We start from the raw sequence: 19756 nt of genomic DNA, 5'->3' as shown, positions 1-19756 counted from the left end.
GGCGACCATAACGCGTAGCATGCAATCGGCTGGCCAATTGCTTTCTAAGTGGTAATGAGCGTTTCTTTATCTTTTCCCCAAGTACTGCCCGCAAGAGATTTGAGGATTTTATTACGGCTATGGATTTTCGGTACAATTGCGGCTGCATGCGCACCAAAATGTAGATCCTGAACGAACGTCACACCCAAGATTTTGGGTTGTAGGACAGTCGGTAGCGTAGTGCCAGGGACGTCGATGTTCAAAATGGTCGACATTTGGGACGTACATGTTGTAAATAAGGTCGCTTATGATTTAGTCGGTGATAATGTCAGGTTTCGTGAGGTGGAAAAACTGGAGAGATCACGGAGGTTGCCGTTTATTCTGTTCCAAAGCTCATCGATCTGTGGGCCTGGGCCTGTGGCCATTATTGTGCAGTCATCGGCGTAGGAAACGATAGTAACTCCTTCTGGTGGCGAAGGTAGCTTTGATATGTAGAAGTTAAACAAAAGTGGGGATAGGACACCACCCTGTGGTACCCCTTGTTTAATTCTTCTTGATTTTGATGTTGCGTTTCTAAATTGCACCGATGCCTGCCGGATAATTTGCGGGCCACCTTTTAAGACTTGGGGGTCTTCCAGGTCTTGCAGTAACGTTACATGGTTGACCGTATCAAAAGCTTTTGATAGGTCTAGCGCAACGAGTACTATTCTATGGTGGGAGTTTTGATTTAAACCGCAATTTATCTGGGTGTTAATCGCATTTAGCGCGGTGGTTGTGCTATGAAGTTTTCTAAAGCCATGCTGATGACAGGCTAGTTGCAAATTTGCTTTGAAATAGAGGAGCGAAATGGCCTCAAGTGTCTTGGCTACTGGCGATAGCAGCGATATCAGGCGATATGAATCTCCTATGTTAGCTGGTTTCCCAGGCTTTAGTAGCGGGACCACCTTGGCCATTTTCCATTTTTCGGGAATGACAAAGGTGGAAAGGGACAGGTTGAAGACATGTGCTAAATATTTAAAACCCTCTTTTTCTAGGCTTTTAAGCATCGGCATGGCTATGCCGTCTGGGCCCACTGCCCGATGGCATCCGCCTCTTTGGCGGTGATGGTAATTGGGGGCGCGCTAAATTTATGTTTATGTGCGTGTCTGTTGGCCCTCCGTCTATCTTTGTCGACCTTAGAATGCATTATATATTGTCGGCAGAAAGCGCTCGTGCATTTTTTCGCATCCGACAGCACTTTATCGCCAAAGGACATTGTGCTTAGACGGATTCGATAGGGACTTTACGGGGGACCAAAGCTTACCCACACCGGCAGAGAGGTTACAACTACTTAGATGCTCCTCCTATTTCGCCCGCTTGTGTTCATTCACAAGCAATCTGATGCGTTGGTTTATTTTCCTTATTTGGGGGTCGCCGGAATAGAGCTGTCTTATAAGGTCACGTTATCTCGCTAAATTTGCGGACTACGCCGGAAAATGAGGCCGAATTCTTCTGGCGGGAATAAAGCGAGCCGAGGCGGATTCAATGACCTTGCGGAAAGCACGCTCCCCTTGGCGAGCATCAGTCGGGATAGGGAGGGCAGCAGCAAAGCGGCTGTCTGTAAAGGATTTGTACTCATCCCACTTTCCTTAAAGTTTATGAAAGTGCGTTTTTCGATGACGATGAAGTCGGCGGTACGCTCGAGCGAAATAAGTATTGGCAGGTGGTCGGATGCCGATGTTGCCATCGGATGCCAGTTGACGCAGTTTACGAGCCCTGCGATCCCGATTGATATATCTGGCGAACTGTGACAGCTTCCTACCATACGAGTGGAGACATCTCCGTTTATTGGGCAGAACGTCGTTTCTTCTATTTGATCCGCCAACATCTCACCCCTGCTGTCCTCCTGCAGGTTTGAATGCCATAGATCGTGATGGGCATTGAAATCGCCGAAGATAATGCGATTATCGCCAGTAAGGCTCTGATATCAGGGCGGTATCCACTGGGGCAACAGGTGGTAGGAGGGATGTAGATGTTGATGATTTCTAAGTTTACAGAAAGGGACAGATAAGCCCTGACGTTCTAAGACACTGTCCCTGCGGCCGATATCGGGAACAAATATATGATATTGCACTGAAAGGTGTATGATAAACTCGAGACCGCCTCCATTTCCGCTCTCGCGATCTGTTCTGTGGACATTATACCCAGAACAGGTCTGCAGAGCAGATCTTGCTGTGAGTTTAATCTCTTGAATCGCAGCGATGCGGATGTTGTGTCGCTTCATGGACGGCGTCACTCCAGGAGTAAGTGACGGGTTACTACGCCTGAATTGTGTGAGGCCAGGACGCAATTGCTGTTGTGGCCCTGGGATTGGACTCCCTAGGTAAGCATTGGGGTACCCGGTGTGTTTGCGTTTGCGGCCTGGCAACATGGCGCAATGAAGCCCGTCGGGGGGTGGCCGTCGCGGAGACCAGAACATCTAGGAAGGTGGCACCCTCCAAGGTAGGAGCTGCATTGGGCGGATGACGCAAACATATATATTCTGTGCTGGCATACGGTGCAAAAGGTGGTAGGGACTAAGAGTCTGTTTCCCTGACCTACACGATTGCTGCCGGAAAATAGGGGGGAAGAAGACGGGGTGATTCAAGGGGTTGTGCAGCGCAATATATAGCTTCTCCAACCCAATTGTCAACCTCACCTTCGAGCGGCGAATCCCGTTTCACTAACACTCGAGGTTCTGGCGACCCCAAGCTCCTCATGGAACTTGGGGGTGGGGTAGGGAGAGATGGCCTGAAGGTTTAATGTGCCCATATAAATCGTTCCCAAGATGGTCGGGCTAGTACCTTAATGGTTCTGTGTTACCGGAGCGTGCCGGATCCGTATCCGGCAAAGGACCATCACATCGATAACACTCCCCAAAGCCTTCGGGGAGTAACCTTATCGCTACAACAACAACAACAAGACGGGGCTGGTGCTCGGCATTGCTACCGACTCGACTACAGAGATTGTAGTTATGAATAGGAGCGACCGTATGAGCGGTGACGCCGGAGGCGTACACGCTGAGACTACGGGACGCCCTTGAGCGTAAACAGCAATGAGCCATAAAAGATTTATAAAAGTTACGAGGACGTCGGGTTTTGGGATCGTCCAGAACAACCTGTCCGATGCAACCATCGCTTGCACGTGACACACTGACAAGAGTATGACCGTCCTAAAATGATTCTTTTCCAGAAAACGCAGCAAACCCATTTCTTAGGACCGGGGTCAGGAGACGGAACCGCATTGGGTTCGATACCTTCCCGGAGCGGGAGTATATCGTAGTCCCGCTGCAAGGAGCTGCTGGGAGGATGACAATTTGTGGGAGGGACGCAACAAATTAAATGGGGTTACACTGAAATTACAGCCCTTGTTCGGGAAAAATCTCGAGTCGCTCCGGTACATAGAACCGGCTGCCTTGGGAAGCGAAACAGATAAAACTAAGTAGTGTTTATTCATTAAAAATACAAACAGATAAAACTAATTAGTGTAGCTTTTGTGCTTGTCAGTGTTTATTCATTAAAAATAAAAACATTATATCACATAGCCTTTCTCAATTCAATATCACAATTAAGCTGTGCAAATATACAGTGGCTCACAGCTTATTTCATGCAGATGCACTATTAAATTTTCGATATTGTGAAAATTTAAACGCCATATTTTTCCTACGAAATTGTAATTTCAAAAAAAAAAATACGTCATTTATTGTTTTTGCTCATAATTTAACAACAAAGTTTAAAAACAGTACAAGTTTACAAGTATGATATGTATGAGAAGGAAACAATTCCTTTCTCTTTCTAACACACTGCCGTTTGACACTTCGGTCAGTGTCAAACTAGTGTGAAACTCAGTGGAACCTGCGTGGAACATGCGTTTGACACTGAACGAAGTGTCAAAATTACCGGGGTTGCTGTCGTGGAAACCGACACAGGGAAACAAAAAAAGGAGAGAAATATCAGATATGGGTTGCTGTGATGGTAAATTTTTTGGAACGAATTTAGTATGAAAATGTAGTGCACCTATATGGGTCCTACAGAAAATTATACAAAAGTCTTGAATTGGGGTATCTGAGGACGCGTAGTTATTCCAGCATTAAGAATACAAACACGGGTGCTAAGTTTTTCTACCCGTTCAAAAGTTCTCCGGGAAAAACAGTTTGAAGACGAGGTCGACTGCAATAACCCTTCCAAAAAAGTGGAAAAAGATTTGTAAAGACACGTTTTGTCCTGTTATCAATAGTCCAAAGGCGAAACAGTATTCGAATTATTGAAAACGAGGCAAAAACGCATCTATTAATACCTCCCCCGACGGTTTTGGTCGTGTTTTAGCAATCGTCCCCAGGAATAAAGTATCACAATTTGTTAATTAAAATTGTCCAAAACATGTTGATTTATAAATTCAAATTCAAATTTATAAATTCAAATTTATTTCAAACACACAACCATAAGTTACTTTACAGTGTTTGACCTTAAACTAAATTAAAGTAGTTTGAGCTTAATTTAATTACAGCAATTATAACAATACAATAAATGTGGGAAAATAACATAGAGTGGAAGAAAATTTAGGAAGAAAGGTGTTAATGTAGGGAAAATTGAAGGAAGAAGGGAATGCAGTTGAATAAATGACTATATATGCATGTCTATTATTGAGCAAAGTAGTGTCGCAGCTCGTTTTTGAAGCGCAGTGGGTTTTGTATAGCTTTAAGCTTCACAGGCAGGGCGTTCCAAAGGCGGACAGCGAAAACGAAGAACTGGCGCTCAGTTATAAGGTTGGTGTACTTCAAACTAAGTAAGTTTAGCGAACGAGGCGATCTGACAAATTGAAGACGTTCCCTGAGGTATTCGGGCTCTCGTGAGACAATGACCTTGTGAAGTAGAGTTAGACATTTTAACTTAAGCAGATTATCAAAGCTTATGGAAGATAGTTGTATGGCATAAGCAGATATGTGTTCATGACGTTTAACACCGTACACATATCTTGCGATGTTATTGTATAGAACATTAAGTTTATTACGGCACAGGCTATCACAACTGGCTTACAGTTCACATCCATAGAACAGGGTAGGGAACATGAATGATTTAGCTAAAAGCAGTCGAATTTGCACTGGGGTAAAATGTTGGATGGTCCAAAGTGAACGTAGCATGCCGTAGACCCTGCTTATTGCACGATATATGTGGTTATTCCAAGTCAACGTTCTATTAAAAATTACTCCTAGATTTTTGGCAGTATTTACAAATTTTATAGCTGTGTTATTTAATATAACTTTGTTGTAGTCTTCATATTTCAAAATATTCTTATAAATAATTATGCACTGGGATTTGTTGGGATTCAAAAGTAACCCATTTTCACAGGCCCACTTGTTTACGTTCTCAAGGTCGGCGTTTAGGAGACTAATACAGCTATTGACGGAAACCGTGGGACAACTTACATATAATTGAACATCATCCGCATAGACGTGAATATCACAGTACTCTAATACACTTTGAAGGTCATTTACATATAACACAAATAGCAGAGGACCAAGAATCGAGCCTTGGGGAACCCCCTCGCTAATCGGTAAATAATCAGATATATTGTTAGCGGCACATACAGCTTGCGATCGATCGCTAAGGTATGAGATTAATAAACATATCGCTGACGGTGAGAAATTGAACAAGTTTTTGAGCTTCATCATGATTTTAAAGAGAGATGTAATTAAGTGCTCGTTTGAAAGTAAATAAGGATATTTCTTTGTAATTTTACAATAAAAATTTTACGCAGTTTTCGTTAGCGGCTACTACACTTTTCTTGGACCTCAGAAGTACAACAGTGCCAAATACCATCCACAAAAAAAAAACCAACAAGAACAAGCATTTTGTCAGGTGAGCGTGGCTGTGTATGTGCGTGCTGCTACATATCCTACTTGTAGACCTGTACTATGGTTAAAAACTCAAAATAATTAAAAATTTTACATCACAGCTTATTTCATGCAGTCTACTGTTTTCATAAAAATATATAAAAAATTAGTAAAGTTAAAAAGATTCAGTACTTTGTGTGGAGTCCTTTGGCCTTAATTACAGCTTGCAGCCTTTGGGGCACTGATTCCACTAGCTTTTTTGTAATTTCTGGTCCGATTTTGTTCGACTCCTCCAAAATTACGCTTTTCAGCTGATTTTTGTTGCTTTGTGTGTGCGGATTTTTGTGTCCAATAAAGACCACAAATTCTCGATCACGTTCATGTCGGGTGACTGAGCCGGTGGTTGCATTAAATGTGGGCAATTCCATATGAGCCATGTCTGTACGATCGCCGACTTATGTTTCGGATCATTTTCCTGGTAGAAACGGAAATCTTGGCGTATTCCAAGTGTCTCGGCACGTTGGAGCAAATTATCTTTTACAGCCCAATTCTAAACCAAAATTCCGTGCGAGTTTTTTCCCTTCTCCCATTCCTCGTATTCTAAATAAAAATTCCTTGTGAGTTTTTTCACTTCTCCCTTTGCTCCTATTCTGAACAATGTTCGAAAAAGCGGAAACCGGTTATGGGAGAAAAGTAGGTATTATGAATGTGAGGGAGAGGGAGATTGCTCTGCCATTTCATAGGAGTTTTTTCACTTGTTAAATTAAAGGGAATGATCAAAATAGTTAAAGGAAATTGATTCTTTTAAGAAAGAACACTTATTTGTACAAATTTGTGCTAAAATATTTATTTACAGGACGAATTCAACTCAACTTGGCCGCCAGAAAATTGCTTTGCTGAATGAAAGCAGGCAACTCCGGCAGATTTGTGTTATGCGGCCGTCTTCTTCTTATGTTCCGCTGTTGATGTTGCTGTGGCACCAATTCATTACTCATTTCAGTGAATACCACATGAAATGCAATAAATACTGTGCATTTTTTATATTTTATATCTTAATTTCCAACAAATTTGCAACAATAATTAAACTTTTCAATTTTTTAAACAAAATAAGAAATGTGCAACGAAATTTCAATTGACAAAACAGCTGACTTCGAAAATTCGAAATTCCTATTCCCCAATTATTGTTCTCCCTAGGAGAACAGAATTGGAGGAATTTTTCCGCGGGAATAAAAAAATCCGCGAGAATATTTAGAATTGGTCTGTTAGTATATTGAGGTACATTGTTTTGTCCATAATACCCTCAACAAAGACTAATTTTCCGAAGCCAGCTGCTGACATACATGCCCGTACCATTACACTGCCACCACCGTGTTTCACAGTAGGGCTTCTTTCGTTCTACGCAACCATTGAAGTCATATTCACGTAGCACGCGCCGCACTGTTTCGACGCTAAATGACTTGCCCACATCTTGTTCAACATCCATTACCAACTTTAGGGCGGATAGCTTCGGAGTTTCCTTTATTTTTCGTACAATTAAACGTTCTTCGCGTTCATTGAAAATTTTGTTTGGTGCATTTCGACCTTTATTTTGTATCCGATTTTTAAGAGCGAAGCGTTCAATTATGCTTGCCCTGTAGCATGGCTTAAAATAACTATTTCAGCTATTTTTCGTTGCGTTTTTCCGCTTGGGAAATGTTTTATGATCAATTCTCGCTGTTTGATCGTAGTTCGGCGACGCATTTTATGTAAATTTTTATACTAATCACTTGACGATCGAAAACATACTAAAAGTTGCATAAAACGATAGTTGAACGCTAGTTACAAAAACTAGAAAAGCGAAATACCGTTAACTAACGACTAGCTGTCGCCACAACGTAAACAAATGCTTGCATGAAATAAGCTGTGAGCAAAGATTTTGTTATGCGTCTGCATTTCATCCCTTCGTGTGAGTAGACTGTATTCATGAATTCTGCTCTGCTACTTATGGTGATTTCTTTTCTACACCAAAATGTCGCCACTTTCGGCGGCAAACATTTTTAAGATTCTCACTTCGCCCTGTGAAATTCTAGCCACTTAAAATGTTCAGTGCCACCCTGCATGACTTGAAAAGAACAACAATTGTAACCATTTTTACAAAAAAATGCAGTTCGTGTGGTTGTTCGCTGTCAACTGTGATCGCAAATTGCTTTTGAGTGAGGCATGATGCGACACATAGGTACGTACATATATATCATTCGTTTCAGCTTCGTGTGATTCACCAGCTAATTGACCGGGCTGTTTTCTGCACCGTCAATGGCAGCGAGGGCAAGTAATGTTGCATTTTTGGCCATTTTTAGGTATAGCTTGTTGAGAAAAGATAATGATGCCCTCTATTGAGGCTAAGCTGATTTTACAACAGAACACAACTTTTTGAAGGGTTGGCGTGAAGGCGACATTTTCGTGTATAAAAGAAAACACCATTAGATAAGTCAAGCATTTCAATAAATATATGCATTCAAAATTTTTCAAAATTGTGAAAATTTTTTACACTATAACAATCTACATTCTTGAATTCCAGAGCTGTAAAAAGATTGAATCAATTGAGTGTGCATTCTCTCAGCATTATTTAAAAAAAAAATGTGATTTATTGGTTGCATATTATAAATCTCCATTCCTGAATGGCTCAAAATACCTTAACTCAAATCTAAAGTGTGTGTGTTATTGAATGGTAAAATATAATTCAATATAGAGTGGGAATGTAGCAACCATTCCCAATCTTTAATGAATGTAAACTTGAAATGAATGCACACTTTTTTTCCATTCAGTACTAAATACTTTTTCCCTAGGGTTCTTTTTTTGTATACTTTCATTGCCATCAGATATGTTAAATCAATTTAGGAGTTGGGTGCAAAAAAAGGCGTAAAATTTATCAATAGAAATAATAGCCCTTCTAATTATTCAAGTAGTTTAATATTTAAGAATTCATGAGCTTAACACCGGCTTATAATAATTGTATATTCAATCATTATTTTTGAAAAGAAAGAAAAATTTACTGGCATACTGCGATTTTAACATTTGCGAAAACCGCCACATAATCATCATCAGTCAATTTCGAATGTTATGAAAGGCTTCACTGATATTCGAACCGCGAATCACACGGTGAAACTGCAGTTGCCTTAAATCATCGAAATATGCCAGTAAATGTTTCTTTCTTTTCAGTTTCTCTTTAAACTTCGCAAAAACAAACTCTATTGCTTTCTTGCTATATGTCAAAATGGTTCTATATGTCCTACTTATTTTGCTGTTGTAGTAAAATGGATATTGTAAATGAACACATTGTGCATTGACCAAATAGAGTAAATTGTGGATATTTTTTGCCGATAATATAACAAAAGCAGATACTTGGTTTAAGTCGTTTAAATTTAAATACATCAAAGTACATAGGTCTATCAGCGATTTCGTTGGAGCTTCCTAATTCCGAGAATTTCGATAAATATATGTCTCATTCCATGGCATCGTCCTACAGGGATTCAGGCTTTTTCTATTCACCTTCTCAGTTTTCCTTCATATGTGCCACGAAAAAAAAATGTTTTTCATTGGGAGAAACTCTTTAGAGGTTATTAATTTCCCTCCCCACAAAGAGATTGACTGGCTCCATCGGATTACAGTTTTTACAGCTGATGTTGGACAGTGTTTGACGGAATATAAATATAAAAAACTCGTTGCGCACATATTGTTGTAGCAATATCGGAGTATTACATACATATATGACTGCTGAGTGGAACATCGCCCTATCTCGGCTGAAAGCCCCATTACAGTATTTTTTTGGATAAATACCCGTTATCGAAATGGTGGCTGAGATAGCGTGAAATTCCACTCAGCAGTTGAAATGGCGATATTTTTATGTTATTATCTAGAAAGAAATGTTGATGATTCTGATTTAATAAAAAGTAAAAATATTATATTCATCAAATGTGTGATAAATAAAGTTGTTACTTTTTTTACTGTCTTCAACCAAACTCATAAATTTATTTCCATTTCACCGATTATGAGTTGACAAAAAATGAATACTCTTCTCTTAAAACTCATTGGCAACGGATTGGTACAAATTTCAGAAATGTGTATCAGTAAGACTTGGGCAGCCTAAAGAGGTTACTACCGTTGAGGAGTTGGAGGAGTGCAACAACTCTGAGCAGATTCAAAGGAAAAGTAAAGCCACCATGGTGGAGTAACGAGTTGATTCTTTTTACAGGGCAAGTAAAAGAGATTCTTAAGTTGACAGAAGTTGCGGACAACAGGTCGAAGAGGGTTTCATGGAAAAATTCATGTGTGGACATCAAATATGAATGAGGAGTTAATCTTTTCAGCACAACATACTTACACCAAAGGCAAGTCAATGGATACTGCATTGCATAGGGTGGTCATAAATATAGAGAAAGCCCTGGAACACCAAGAATATGCTCTAGGTGTTTTTCTGGAGCTTTCAACAGTATCTAGAAACGATTAAACACGGACAGTCTCAACTGAATTAAAGTTCATCCCGCCTTTACAAAATGGATCGCAGTGGGGTCTAGGCAACAAAACCTGTAAACAGAGGAGCGCCGCAAGGTGGGGTTTTAGGGGCGTTCACAGCATTGGTAACGCTAGTTATCAACCAATTGCTTAGGCGGTTCGACAGAGGACCAGTCAAACTGCATTGTTACTAACAACGTAATAAAACGACACGGTCTGGCAGCGTCACCGACTATACAAAATAAACGAACAATCTGGTAGCGCCCGTATAGTGAACAGCAGCTAACTTAACAGAATTGAAGGAAAAACCACCGAGAAAAGACACCAAATTTTCAGTTACTTGCCTTTTTACTTGCCTTTTTCGACTTAGCAATGAAAATTGTCTTATAATCGTTATAAATGTAACTTCAATTGTATCCGATCATTCGTTCCTTTTCATTAAATGTATTAAACTCTAAGGCCAGTAATCATAGTCGAAATAAAATGACATGAGCCCGATTTTAGTTTTTTAAAACAAGTTTTAAGTTGGTGGTCTGCTGTCAAAAGTTGCGAGAAATTAAACAATTTGCTATTTAAACGCGATGAACTTAAATGGAAGTGAAAAAAGGCTTCCCCGACAAGCAAATATACGTCAGGAGCTAATTTATTATACCTAGAATGCGTATTAATATGTTTGTGACGAAACTTACACAATCTTAAAATGTGCGATGGTTACTTGGCTCCACATATGCGAAATCTTTAATTAAGACTATTCCGCATTCAAATATATTTGTGAGTTTGATATTTTAGTATCTTTTGAGGAAAAAGTAGCATCATATACTGATTTTGGCATTAAATTTAGAAATAAATATTCAATGGAAGGAATTATTTACCACAGGCGTCGATTTTTAATACATGTCAAAAAATTTCGGGAGAGGTGTCGGAAGCAATAATCAGAAGGCGGCAAAGTAATACTTGTACTGTCAAGATATTTTTGCAAAAAAAGTTCAAGACTTTCATGTGGTTGATGTAAGTTTGGTCATATTGTTGTACACATAAATAATTAACTAAAAAGGCGTTTTGCGCTGATACAATTTTCACCAGTTTCGCAGCCGTTTGAGGGTAATTATTCAGTTTTTGTGAATATCTAGTAATAAAAGAACAATTTCTTATTTCCGACTTCTAATTATTGAATTACATTACAGAATTCTTGAATTCAGTTCTGCTCGCATTTCCTTTTGTGTCTTCTATTCCCCTTTACATTTGCCAATTCCCCTTAAAAAAAAAGCGTGAAATAAAACACGGAATACAACAAGAATTAGCAATTAAAATTTTAAGAACTGCTTGGTACGGGCGCTGCTGAACTACTTCCCCCCTTTATCACCTTCTTGGTCTATGTCATGATCGACTTGAGATCCCTATTCGGTTTCGGGTATATTAAATTAAACGGCTTTAACGGTTAGGGTCACCTAACATTTAAGGTTTGCATCATTTTGGCCGTCACATCTGTCTTAATGCAAACAACTTTTCTTGACAACATTCTTACAAACTACATATATAAACTATTCAACATGAATACGAGTGTATGAGTGGATAGCCTTGTTGCTTCCTTTGCTTTAAGGAGCGCAAATCCGCTTTAACTACTTATTCGTTTATGTTGCGAGATTTAAATAAATTTTTAAGAACGAAATTAAGTAAATTTGCTTTAAATAAGTATGTCCATGTACAATTAATAGATTGTGCACTCAATTTTAAATTGACGGCTGATAAAAAACAGCGAATTTTTACAAAACGTGTGCTAATAACTTTTAAATAGAATTGAATTATAATTATCTGCCATCGGATTATGATCAAAACGCTTTTTTTTAAGGACTCCTTTGACAATTTTTGTCGTATTTTAAGAGTTTTTGTCAAGTAAAAAATTACCATTTTTATACGTGGTGTCAAGTAACCACGGTTGTAAGGAACAGGGTGAACTTTTAAAATTTCTAAAAAATGTCTTCATAGCGCCAATCAATACCTTTTTTTCATGCGGATACCCTGTCCATGCATATTTTAGCTGAAAACTGTGTTTAATATGACAGACCAAAATTTTAAACCCCATTTTTAATTTAGGCAAGATTTTAACTAAAGATTATGATTACGGGCCTAAGTGTGAAAATTTGTCTTTTGCGCGGTACATTCTGCTGACTTCGTACAACAGCCATCTTTGTGATAACCATCTCGGAAAAACGTCACATACATTGGAGATCAAATTGTCGTCAAATTACACAATACAATACATCAATTTATTGTTTTATCATAAGTCGAACCTATGCTAATCTGTCTTTGTTACAGCGGTCGACAACATGTAACATAAATTTGTCAACGTACAGTTGCCGCCGTATAGAATCGTCCAGAACATCAATTCTGAAAATCACCATCGCCGATTTCATAGCAGCCATTTTGCAACTTGGGCTCCGAACAGTTTAAGCCGAATTTGTGGAAAGGGTTATGCACAGCGTTGCCATATTTTTTTTCCAAGTCGTCAGACGCCGCCCAAAAAATCTTCAAAAATCGTCATATCTATGACATCAACCAAATTTGAGTTAGGACGAAGTTGGGTTATTACCAGGGGACGTACGATTGTATTCGCCGGAAACCAAAATGAGATCGCCGGATTTGAAAATTGTCTTTGATTATTATTTTTTGTTGCCACATACAACACAAAAAATCGTTTTCAATTCATTTTCGTTTTCCTTTTGTAAATAACAAAAAAGTCTTAAAATATAAATTTTGTATTACATGCAAATGGTACTTGTTTTCAGTCATTTTAAAAATAATTATTTTTTTTTTTGTTTTCTTTGAGCTCGAATCGAACCTCCTATATCATTTTAGTTTAGTTAGTTTAGTTTAGATAAATAGCTTCTCAAAAGATAAAATAAAATTCCTCCTTGGCTCGTTGATATTAAAAATGAATAAGTCATTGGAAATATCAAAATTGCTTAAAAAATATTAATCTTTATATATAAAAATCACGTGTTTGTCCGGGATGGACTCCTAAACTACTGCCGATTTTGAATTTGTTTTGCACCCTGTGTGTAGTTTGATCTAACTTGAAATATAGGATACTTTATATCTCAGTTTATATTAGCAATATTATTTTATTGCAAATTTTTTTAAATGTTTATACGTAATAATAAAATGTTACGTATACGCAGCGGCACTCATATTTTCAGGTGATGCGGATATACTTCCGTGTAATTGCTTGGTGTTTAATTAAACAACCTGCTTATCAATAAAAAATATTATAGCGAATGATATCAAGTATAGCACATCACCAGGCCCGTAGAGAGAGAGGGGGGCAGGGGGATTACCCCCCGACCCGGGGTTTCTCAGGGGACCCGCGATTTAGAAGTACTAAGACATTTTTTTTTTATTCAGGAGAGTCTTTAATTGTTCCATGTGCAATTTTGAAGCCGAATTTCAAAAGCAATGAATATCTGCATTTCGTTTTCATATTACAGTGAAGTGTGAAAAATAAAAATCTATATATATAAAAGGAAAGGCTAAATTGTGTCAGTTGGTCGCCGGTGTTTGAAGAGATGCGTCAGTCGATTTTGTTCAAACGTGGATCCGGGTACCCCTTGAATGTGTTTATAGAATATGGATAACAAATGAAAGCGGTAATTTTCATACCCCTGGGTGACTAGGGTCTCGAGATATAAGACAAAACATGGCCCCGGGAATGCTTACACAGTGTTTATACAATATGGATATCAAATGAAAGCTGTTGATGAGTGCTTTAGTACAGAGTAATATATTATACCGCTGGGTGACTAGGGTCTCGAGATACAGCACAAAACGTGGACCTCGATACCCCTAGAATGTATGGGTAATATGGATATCAAATGAAAGCTGTTGCTGTGAGCTCTAAAGTAATTTTCATTGTGATATTCGATTTAGTCGCAACAACCTGGCAAAACTGATAAATATGCATGCGAAGCCGAAATAGAGACATGAATAAATAATACCCACATATCTATTTACATACGTCCTATTCGATTTGCCTGAAATTTGGTATATAAATTTGCCTATATTAGTGTTTACGATCCTTTTTCCGACCAGAGACGGACTGGGACTGGAACAGAAGAGAAAGACTGAGAGAGAGATAGAATGAGACGAAGATGGAGATAGATGAAGCGAAAAAGACGGAGGGAGGACTGAATAAAAGGATTAGGAAAAAGTGAAGAGGGGGAGGGCAGAGTTAGACGGAAAAAGCTTTTTAAAATGAATGCAGGTAGGCCAAAATTTAGGGCAGAACAACGTCTGCCGGGTCTGCTAGTAATAAAATAAAGATTGGATTCTAAATAAAAATTGGTTTCTTTTTGGGAATGCGGACGTTATGAGCCCAAACCGTATCGCACTGTAAACAAGCACTCCATTCTGATATATTTCTTTCGTCCTTCCATAACTTTTCGCAAAAGGAGCAAATTGCTCCGTCTGGAGGCATTTCTACAAAATCCCCTTGGTTCGATTCTGCGTAGACGACGCTTACTGTGGAGTCACTGCTTTTCTAGCTTTCGCTGCTGGTTTTTGAAGGTTTCTTTTCTTTTTTAATTTTTGGCTTCACTTTTTCCCGGATCTTCCAAAAGCTTTCTTCCAACTGATTCTTATTTTGTGATTTTGTTAATACTGTCACTTTTGACTATCTTCCTCTTCCGGTAGCAACTGGCTTTCTAATCTTTGGCAATGGTAAAATCTGCCATGGTGAAACTACTCCTTTACTGGTTGATGCCACAGGTTCTGGAGAAGTCACTCGATTTGTATTAGATGTCGGTGAAGTAAGAGTACGTCCAGTCTCAGAAGTTGTATTATTTTGCTCGGAAACTTCAGAGTTTTCGGCAGTTACGTGCTCATACATATCATTTGCAGCAATATAGTCTGGATCAGTAAAAATATTTCGATCTGAAACCGTTAACTGCAACCTGGCCAGTCTGAACCTTATAATACGCTTTGGAAAATGGACCAACTAAATCGAATTGAGTAACTTTTCGTCCATTTTCTCTCATAAAACGGTTTAATTCGTTGCTGTAATAAGTCTTGAGTGGGCTCACGAATGCTCTTTCTAGCCGTTGTATTTTATGAGTGGAATGCGGAGGCAATGATATCATCACCACTCCGTTTTCACGAGCTAAGTTGATCACTTCAATATTTATTACTGTAGTGTCCATCCAAAATCAACATTACTGGATTTTCTTTCGTTTGTTTTGTGAATTTGAGAAAATGAAGAAACCATTGTGAATATGTCAAGCTGCTCCCAACCTGATAAGTGGCAAGAAGATCGAGAGCCAGGTGGCCCATTTTTCACGAGCTGATCGTTGTGATTTTTTCTAAGAAAAGTGAAGTAAGGGGGCACAAAATTTCCAGAAGCTCTCACGCAACTTATTACGATTTGCTTTTTACCTTTCTTTCCAATGACTTTTGAAAATTTGGTTTGCACAACAGAAAGCCCAGTCTCATCTACATTATAAATGCGAGTGGCCTTCTCAAACTCTTCCTCAAACAAATCAAAAGACATCTTAACATTTTCTTTATTGATACCTTTTGATCTGTCAAACGAAGTTCCATTAGAAGAACGGATACTTAACTTGTCCTTGTGGCGTTTACAGAATGCATTAAGCCAGTCTTTACCGGCGCTACTATGTAGAATAAAAAACGAATTTGGAATGTTGGCTTAAATAGTAATTTTTCATTACAAAATCGTCCAAGCGTCATTTTAGTTGAAAATCGTCAAAATGACGACGGGGTCGTCAATCTGCCAACGCTGGTTATGCAGCACCTTGCCGCCATCCAATAAGTAAATTAGAATTTTCGCCAATCATTGCCACTGAATTTAGGAGAAACATCCAGATATTGCGAAGGGCTTCACGAAGCGCATCATCTAAAATCGTTGACACCGTGCTTCTACCTACACTCATGCTAGAATCCTTGCCAACTGATCTTTGATAGGGTCCTTCAGCTAAAAAAGGTAACGTAGCTGTTAGTTGCAGCACTGGCAGAACTTTCGAGCGAGTTAAGCGTCCTTCAACGGTGTCCAATACCATTCGGAAAGCCTCTTTGTTTACGCGATAGTATGCAATGTAACTGCAAATACACTATAAATATTTAAAAACCCACATTAAGAAATATTTTTAATTACGCTGTCTCTGGCAACTCAAATGGATTGCTGCGATCTCTCAAAATTTTTCTTTCGACCTTCTCGCAACTTTCTACTTCCAATAACATAAATGCTACAATTGCTGATGCCATTTTAATGTCAATTTATTTATTTCTGTTTAGATGCACAAAAAAAATATTTTATAAAATTTTGCCAAAAAAATTAACATCAAAATTGCCGGTGCACCGATAACACTGAAAAACATCTGCTTCGAACATCGGTTTTATTTATGGGCCTATTAATGGTGACTTATAACCATAAAACCATAACCAGATAAAACAGCTGATCGAACCTACCTTATGGAAATCAATGTAATCGATTAATGGTGCCATACCATAACACTATTGCCATAACCATACCATAGCCCAACCAATTGGTTTTTGGTTTCTCGCCATATCCATAACCTAAAAATATTTGAGTTGGTGAATTTGATAACTTTTTGTAGATTTTATTCATTGTTTCGTATACGTTATGAGTAAGAGCCTTATTTTTTGTGGACTATGTTTGCAATTTTTTGCGTTTTCTTCATTTTTATGAAATTTTCACGATTTTAAGGTTAAGGCACCATTAATCGATCACGTTGGAGATGGTTATGGATACGAGTATGGTTACGACTATGGCGTTAGGGTTAAGGAAGATTAATTAGCCCTTTACATTCGAAAAGAGCAAAACCAATACAGTTTTATGACACCAATTTAAATCAATATTGGTTTGTAATTCCGACAAAACGCAAAACCGACTTGGATTCCATGACAGCCCTGAAAATTTCACTTCAAAGAGTTTAAGAAAACAATTATAGCTAACACAAAAACCTTCAAAAACAACCTATGGGCACTGTTTTTAAGATAACAAAGGCCTTGCTTAGCGTGTTTAAAACACTAAAACTAAGAGAATTGTTCAGAGGAAAGGTGTAGTTCATAATTTCACAATACAGACATGCATTTTATATTTGTTATAGTGGCGTTATCGAAGCACGAACGTAGATATGCAGACAGATAATCATTCATTATAAAAATTTAATATCGTGAATAACGTTATCAAAACAGTCTGACAATTATAACAAATAAAGGTTCTACAACGTTGATTACACATTTTTTTCTAACCTTTTAACCTTAGACCATTACTGTGGTTGTGACTAACAAAAAAATTTCCGTAGTAAGCGTTTTAAAATTTTTGAACTAGTTTGCCATAAATATATTTTGTGTTTTGTTTGCATTGCTTAAACAAAACTGGAATAGATATATATTTTACTACTTATTATCACCTTAAAAATCCTATTAATTTAAAAAAGTACTCACTTGTTTGTAATTTCGAAAACATCCGATATCATGAGACGATATTTTTTACGAAACCGTAAACCATGCTTCGTATTTAACAGGTACTTATTGCAAAAATCTGTCAGTGAAACAAAATAGATGAAACCCAATGAGGTGAGGAAGAGTCCACGTTGCAACGAAATGCGATCTGTGATGTTTGGTATCTGCAATAGGCTGCCACAAGCCAAACTCATCGAACCAATGGAACATGCTAGCGACATAAAACAGCTACCGCCACGTAGGCGCTGTTGTAGAGCGGTACTGGCGCCCATTATTTTGTGCTTGCTATTTGTTTGTGCTATTGGTGGGAGTTTGATGGTGAACGCTTCTGCGTTTTCAATAAAAGGAAGTGCAAAATTATTTGTGCTTTTTTCGGAGCCCTCTTTGGTTGGCTAGCAATTAATACTGTTATGTATTTGCAATGGTAAATCTGCAAAGATGTAGAAAAATATAAAAGTAAGAAACATTTTTGGAACGGTAATTCTGGCTAAAAAACGATGTTATTTATTTAAAATTTGTTATTTGCAATTTGAAGCAATATCGCCTTATTCGATCTTTTTAAAAATGATGATTAGGCAGTGGGATTTAAGGAATTGTGCGCAACGCTTTAAAGGGGTAGTCAGCGCAATTTATAGCTTCTCCAACCCAATTTCTTTAGCAGGCGTGACAACACGATTCGATCTTAGAAGACTATTCTTTAATTTCATCTGCCAGGTTGGATAATCTTTGTATTAGCTTTATTTTTAACTTTTTTTTGTGCTAAAATACAGAGGCAATACCAAAATTAACCTGCAACACTTTTTAAATACGACAATTAAAGTGTGATTTTAATTTTCAAGTTCGCTGTTTTTTCAACTTTCCATTTCTAACGCAACTGTTTATGAAAACAGCTGGAGCAAATAAATATGTTTGGCCTAGAGTGATAAGATGGCTAATACTTTTTTATACCCAACTGTACTAGTACACAGGGTATTGTAACTTTGATTGGTTAACGGTTGGTTGTACAGGTATAAAGGAATCGAGATAGATATAGACTTCCATATATCAAAATCAGCAGTATCGAAAAAAGAGTTGGTTGAGCCATGTTCGTCCATCTGTCCGTTAACACGATAACTTGAACAAATATTGAGATATATTCACCAAATTTGGGAACCAGCATCAGCATCAACATTAGCAACAACATCAGCACTGAAATCCAGCGAAGAATCAATCTTGCCAATAAATGCTACTTTGGACTAGGTAGGCAATTGAAAAGTAAAGTCCTCTCTCGGCGAACGAAAATCATACTCTACAAGTCACTTATCGTACCCGTCCTGCTATATGGGGCAGAAGCATGTACCATGACAACAGCAGATGAAGCGGCTTTGGGAGTGTTCGAGAGAAAAGTTCTTCGAAAGATTTATGGACCTCTACGCGTTGGCGAGTACCGAAGAAGATTTAATGATGAGCTGTACGAGCTATACGCAGACATCAACATAGTCCAGCGAATTAAAACGCAGCGGCTGCGCTGGCTAGGCCATGTTATGCGAATGAAAGATGATGCTCCGACCAAGAAAGTGTTTCTATCGGAACCCGCCTATGGAAGCAGAGGTAGAGGGCGGCCCCCACTCCGTTGGAAGGACCAGGTGGAAAACGATTTAAACTCCCTTGGTGTGACCAATTGGCGCCGGTTGGCGGAGCGAAGGAGCGACTGGCGCGCCTTTTTGGACGGCCATAACCGTTTAGACGGTTAAGCGCCAATTAAGTAAGTAAGTAAGCTTATCTGGACCCAGAATTGATTGGTATTCAAAATGAGCAAAATCGGATGATAACCACGCCCACTTTTTATATATATAACATTTTGGAAACCACAAAAAACCTGATTATTTAGTAAATAATACACCTAGAATGTTGAAATGTCCACACGAGTGATATTGAGACTCTTGATAAAAATAAAAAAAA

The 19756-nt window shown here is 38.4% G+C and overlaps 1 protein-coding gene across 4 annotated transcripts in view; it reads right to left on the bottom strand.

Moving 5' to 3' along the window:
* The window catches only part of LOC137248905 (ceramide synthase), a 209594-nt gene that overhangs the window by 182546 nt on the left and 7292 nt on the right, over positions 1–19756 (bottom strand). For all 4 annotated transcript variants that reach the window (XM_067779885.1, XM_067779882.1, XM_067779884.1 and 1 more), the window contains one exon: positions 17798–18245. In XM_067779885.1, coding sequence (XP_067635986.1) covers positions 17798–18087 — 290 coding nt within the window. In that variant the 5' untranslated portion in view covers positions 18088–18245. The remainder of the gene's footprint in view (positions 1–17797; positions 18246–19756) is intronic.

This window comes from Eurosta solidaginis, chromosome 4 (genome assembly GCF_040869045.1).
Source record: "Eurosta solidaginis isolate ZX-2024a chromosome 4, ASM4086904v1, whole genome shotgun sequence".
Classification (NCBI taxonomy): domain Eukaryota; kingdom Metazoa; phylum Arthropoda; class Insecta; order Diptera; family Tephritidae; genus Eurosta; species Eurosta solidaginis.
Note: the sequence above shows the minus strand (reverse complement) of the source record. Positions and strands in the feature narration are given on the sequence as shown.